The sequence below is a fragment of the Setaria italica genome, chromosome VII (genome assembly GCF_000263155.2).
Source record: "Setaria italica strain Yugu1 chromosome VII, Setaria_italica_v2.0, whole genome shotgun sequence".
NCBI classification, from domain to species: domain Eukaryota; kingdom Viridiplantae; phylum Streptophyta; class Magnoliopsida; order Poales; family Poaceae; genus Setaria; species Setaria italica.
The window spans coordinates 25050222-25054624 of record NC_028456.1 but is presented as its reverse complement, the minus strand read 5'-3'; the positions used below and the strand labels follow the sequence as shown (position 1 = coordinate 25054624).

At 58.3% G+C, this 4403-nt stretch overlaps 1 protein-coding gene across 1 annotated transcript; it reads left to right on the top strand.

The window, feature by feature from the left end:
* Positions 1 to 1248: 1248 nt before the first annotated feature.
* On the top strand, positions 1249 to 3990 carry LOC101756700 (phenylalanine ammonia-lyase). The gene is made up of 2 exons (XM_004976184.3): positions 1249 to 1801; positions 1927 to 3990. The coding sequence occupies exons 1-2, from the start codon at positions 1401 to 1403 to the stop codon at positions 3671 to 3673; spliced, it is 2148 nt and encodes a 715-aa protein (XP_004976241.1). The 5' UTR covers positions 1249 to 1400; the 3' UTR covers positions 3674 to 3990.
* Positions 3991 to 4403: the final 413 nt, after the last annotated feature.

Here is a 4403-nt window from a genome sequence, read left to right as displayed (position 1 = left end):
TTCTCCATCCTCCTTCCTCTTTCTCGCCTACAGTGTGGGACCATATGTGAGGGGTAAGGAGGTTTAACCTCAGATGAGAATTTTTTAAAAATATTTTCGATCCTTATAGTATAGAATTAAATAAAATTTGACAAATCTCTCATCACCTATATTAAAAAATAGACGTTTGTTGTCACCGCAATATCCATATAAAGAGAACCTAGGGATTAAGCGGCTTTCAAACATCTTTGATCGTATTTATATATGGAATAATTCCCTGCAATCTATACATATTGGAAGGGTTGATAGAAAATTTAGTTCATTCCACCCCCAATCCATACATGGAAATAGGGAATGGTGTTATCCAAATAAATCCTGATGGGATTGCCGGTAGCTGTACAACCTGTTCGCTTCAGCTTATCAGTTGGCTTATCAGCCACCGAACAGTGTTTTTCTCTCACAACAAATCAGCCGTTTCAGCTTTTCAGCCGGTTTATAAGTCCAGCCGAACAGCCCTGTAGAAACGAATGGCAGAAAAAAGACAAGGCGATCGAGTGTGTGAATCTACTACACTTGTGTGTGTAATCGTTCGTAGCAAGGTTTGGACGGTAGCGGATAAAACGGTTTCTTATCGTTTTCGATCTGACCTCCAACATAACGAAGGCAATGTGGGTGAACAGCGTAAATCCATCACAATTGCGCGGGCTACTCAAGAATTCAAGATGACCACGTAAGGGAGAAACGGATCAACTTTGGTTGCAAAGTTGTTAGCGAAAGCAAATCTCCACACCACCACAACAGCGAGAGTGCACCATTTTAGTCATCGAGGCGCAAGAACACCGCCAACGATAACGCAAAGGTCCGGATGAAATGTCCCCAAAATGGCAAAGACGCACGCCCGGACGTTACGGGAACCCAAGACGGGGACAACGACGACAGCCGCGAGCCGAAACAGGCGTGCCCCGTGCGGCCACCTCCTGCGTGTTCTACTCCTGCTCCTCTGCCCGCACCAACCCCCGTCGTCTCGTCCCCCCGCGCGGCGCGCACCCACCAGAGCCACAAACCACATCTCTCGATGGCTCCGCCGGGCGGCTGCCGCAAAGCCGCCACGGCGCAGCTCTACGTAGCCGGTAGCCACCGTCTGGTCAGTGCGAACCAATCCAGCAGCGGTCAACCCCTGCCCCACCACTCTGACGTCCCGACCAACCCCGTTCCCCCACCCACCCTGCTGCAGTGCTGCCGCCTATTTAAACGCCTCCCCCTGGCCCATTCCCCTCCAAGAAGAGCCTGAGCCGCCGCCTCCTCTGGTACTCGCGAGCTCTTCTCCACTCCACGTCTCCTCCATCCATCCAGGCCGCCCATCACAACTACCAAGCTTCCAAACACAATCACGCGCACACAAGCCTCTCCGCCGTTTCGAAATGGAGTGCGAGAACGGTCACGTCGTCGCTGCCAACGGCAATGGCGTCTGCCTGCCGGTGCCGCCGCGGGCCGACCCCCTGAACTGGGGCAAGGCGGCGGAGGACCTGTCCGGCAGCCACCTGGAGGCCGTGAAGCGGATGGTGGAGGAGTACCGGAGGCCTCTCGTGAGGATCGAGGGCTCCAGCCTGACGGTCGCCCAGGTCGCCGCCGTGGCCAACGGCGCCGGCGAGGCCCGGGTCGAGCTCGACGAGTCCGCCCGCGGCCGCGTCAAGGCCAGCAGCGACTGGGTCATGAACAGCATGATGAACGGCACCGACAGCTACGGCGTCACCACCGGCTTCGGCGCCACCTCCCACCGCCGGACCAAGGAGGGCGGCGCGCTCCAGAGAGAGCTTATCCGGTAATAATAAGCACTAAAGGACAAGTTTCTTTCATCTGCCAGCGGTGAGGTGGCTCATGTATGGGTAATTTTAGAGGCCTTGTTATTTACGCGTCCAGCACGTTTTGTCTGTCGTACCTGTACAGATTCCTTAACGCCGGAGCGTTCGGCACCGGCGACGACGGCCATGTGCTGCCGGCGTCGGCCACGCGCGCCGCGATGCTCGTCCGCATCAACACCCTGCTGCAGGGCTACTCCGGCATCCGTTTCGAGATCCTCGAGACGATCGCGTCGCTGCTCAACGCCAACGTCACCCCGTGCCTGCCGCTCCGGGGCACCATCACCGCGTCGGGGGACCTGGTCCCGCTCTCCTACATCGCGGGGCTCGTCACCGGCCGGCCCAACTCCGTGGCCGTGACGGCCGATGGGAAGAAGGTCGGCGCCGCGGAGGCGTTCAAGGCCGCCGGCATCCAGCACGGCTTCTTCGAGCTGCAACCCAAGGAAGGCCTCGCCATGGTGAACGGCACCGCGGTGGGCTCCGGGCTCGCGTCCATGGTGCTCTTCGAGGCCAACGTCCTCGCCGTCCTCGCCGAGGTCCTCTCCGCGGTGTTCTGCGAGGTGATGAACGGCAAGCCCGAGTACACCGACCACCTCACCCACAAGCTCAAGCACCACCCGGGCCAGATCGAGGCCGCCGCCATCATGGAGCACATCCTGGAGGGCAGCTCCTACATGAAGCTCGCCAAGAAGCTCGGCGAGCTCGACCCCCTGATGAAGCCCAAGCAGGACAGGTACGCGCTCCGCACGTCGCCGCAGTGGCTGGGCCCCCAGATCGAGGTCATCCGCGCCGCCACCAAGTCGATCGAGCGCGAGATCAATTCCGTCAACGACAACCCGCTCATCGACGTCTCCCGCGGCAAGGCGCTCCACGGCGGCAACTTCCAGGGCACGCCCATCGGCGTGTCCATGGACAACACCAGGCTCGCCATCGCGGCGATCGGCAAGCTCATGTTCGCGCAGTTCTCCGAGCTCGTGAACGACTTCTACAACAACGGCCTGCCATCCAACCTGTCCGGCGGGCGCAACCCGAGCCTGGACTACGGCTTCAAAGGCGCCGAGATCGCCATGGCCTCCTACTGCTCCGAGCTCCAGTTCCTGGGCAACCCCGTGACCAACCACGTCCAGAGCGCGGAGCAGCACAACCAGGACGTCAATTCCCTGGGCCTCATCTCGTCCAGGAAGACGGCCGAGGCCGTGGACATCCTGAAGCTCATGTCGTCGACGTTCCTTATCGCGCTGTGCCAGGCCATCGACCTGCGCCACCTGGAGGAGAACCTGAAGGGCGCCGTGAAGAGCTGCGTGATGACGGTGGCCAAGAAGACCCTAAGCACCGGCGCCACCGGCGCCCTCCACAACGCGCGCTTCTGCGAGAAGGACCTGCTCACGGCGATCGACCGCGAGGCGGTGTTCGCGTACGCCGACGACTCCTGCAGCGCTAACTACCCGCTGATGCAGAAGATGCGGTCGGTGCTCGTCGAGCACGCGCTGGCCAACGGCGAGGCCGAGCGCGACCCGGAGACCTCGGTGTTCGCCAAGGTCGCCACGTTCGAGGAGGAGATCCGCGCGGCTCTGCCGCGGGAGGTGGAGGCCGCTCGTGCCGCCGTGGAGAACGGCACCGCCGCGATCCCGAACAGGATCGCCGAGTGCCGGTCGTACCCGCTGTACAGGTTCGTGCGCGAGGAGCTCGGCACCCAGTACCTGACCGGAGAGAAGACGAGGTCCCCCGGCGAGGAGGTGGACAAGGTGTTCGTGGCCATGAATCTGGGCAAGCACATCGACGCCGTGCTCGAGTGCCTCAAGGAGTGGAACGGCGAGCCCCTGTCCATCTGCTGAACAGAGGAGCCATGCCCTGTCCCCAAGGAGATGATGGAGTGAAGAGTGGATACAGTACAGACAAAGATAGCGAGTTGCAGAGTGGTCAGACCCAGGGTCCTCAAGGTGTCCAGATGTGCGTAGCTGATTGTACTTTGTTTTGTTCCTTGTTTTTTTTCCTCCCCTACATAGTTACTGTTTGAAAAGTTGTATCCGGGCTGCGACATCATCGCTAATGTTTGCCATTTGCAAGGCATGTATGGTAATGGCAGCCCCTGGAACTTGTGTTGATGTAAGTTAAAAGGTACCGAGTGGGACAGATAATTTTTCGTTGCCAACGCTCCCTGGTTCTTCATGTTCAGATAGTAGTACAGTAGCGATCCAAACCACAAGTCAAGTACAGCTATGGCTGGCATGCGAACATCAATCGAGGTACAAAAGGACAAATAATCTTAGCCAGTTCCTCGGATACTCCATGTATCACCTAATTTCAGTAGTTTAGGGCTGGAAATTCTTCTTTTATTTGCAAAACAGCTTCACATACCCGTGCATCATCAATGTACTGGTTGTCAGTCAAGGAAAACGGACATGAGGAAAACTGCACATCAACCAAGGCCGGCAAATACAAAAGCACCATGAGTTTGGCGTGGATGATGCCCATACTTTATCCACATAAACGCACATGCCTGTACCCTGCACACACGCACCCTCCTCCCGCCGGCGCCCCTCCCTCTCACTGCCCCAGCCGGCG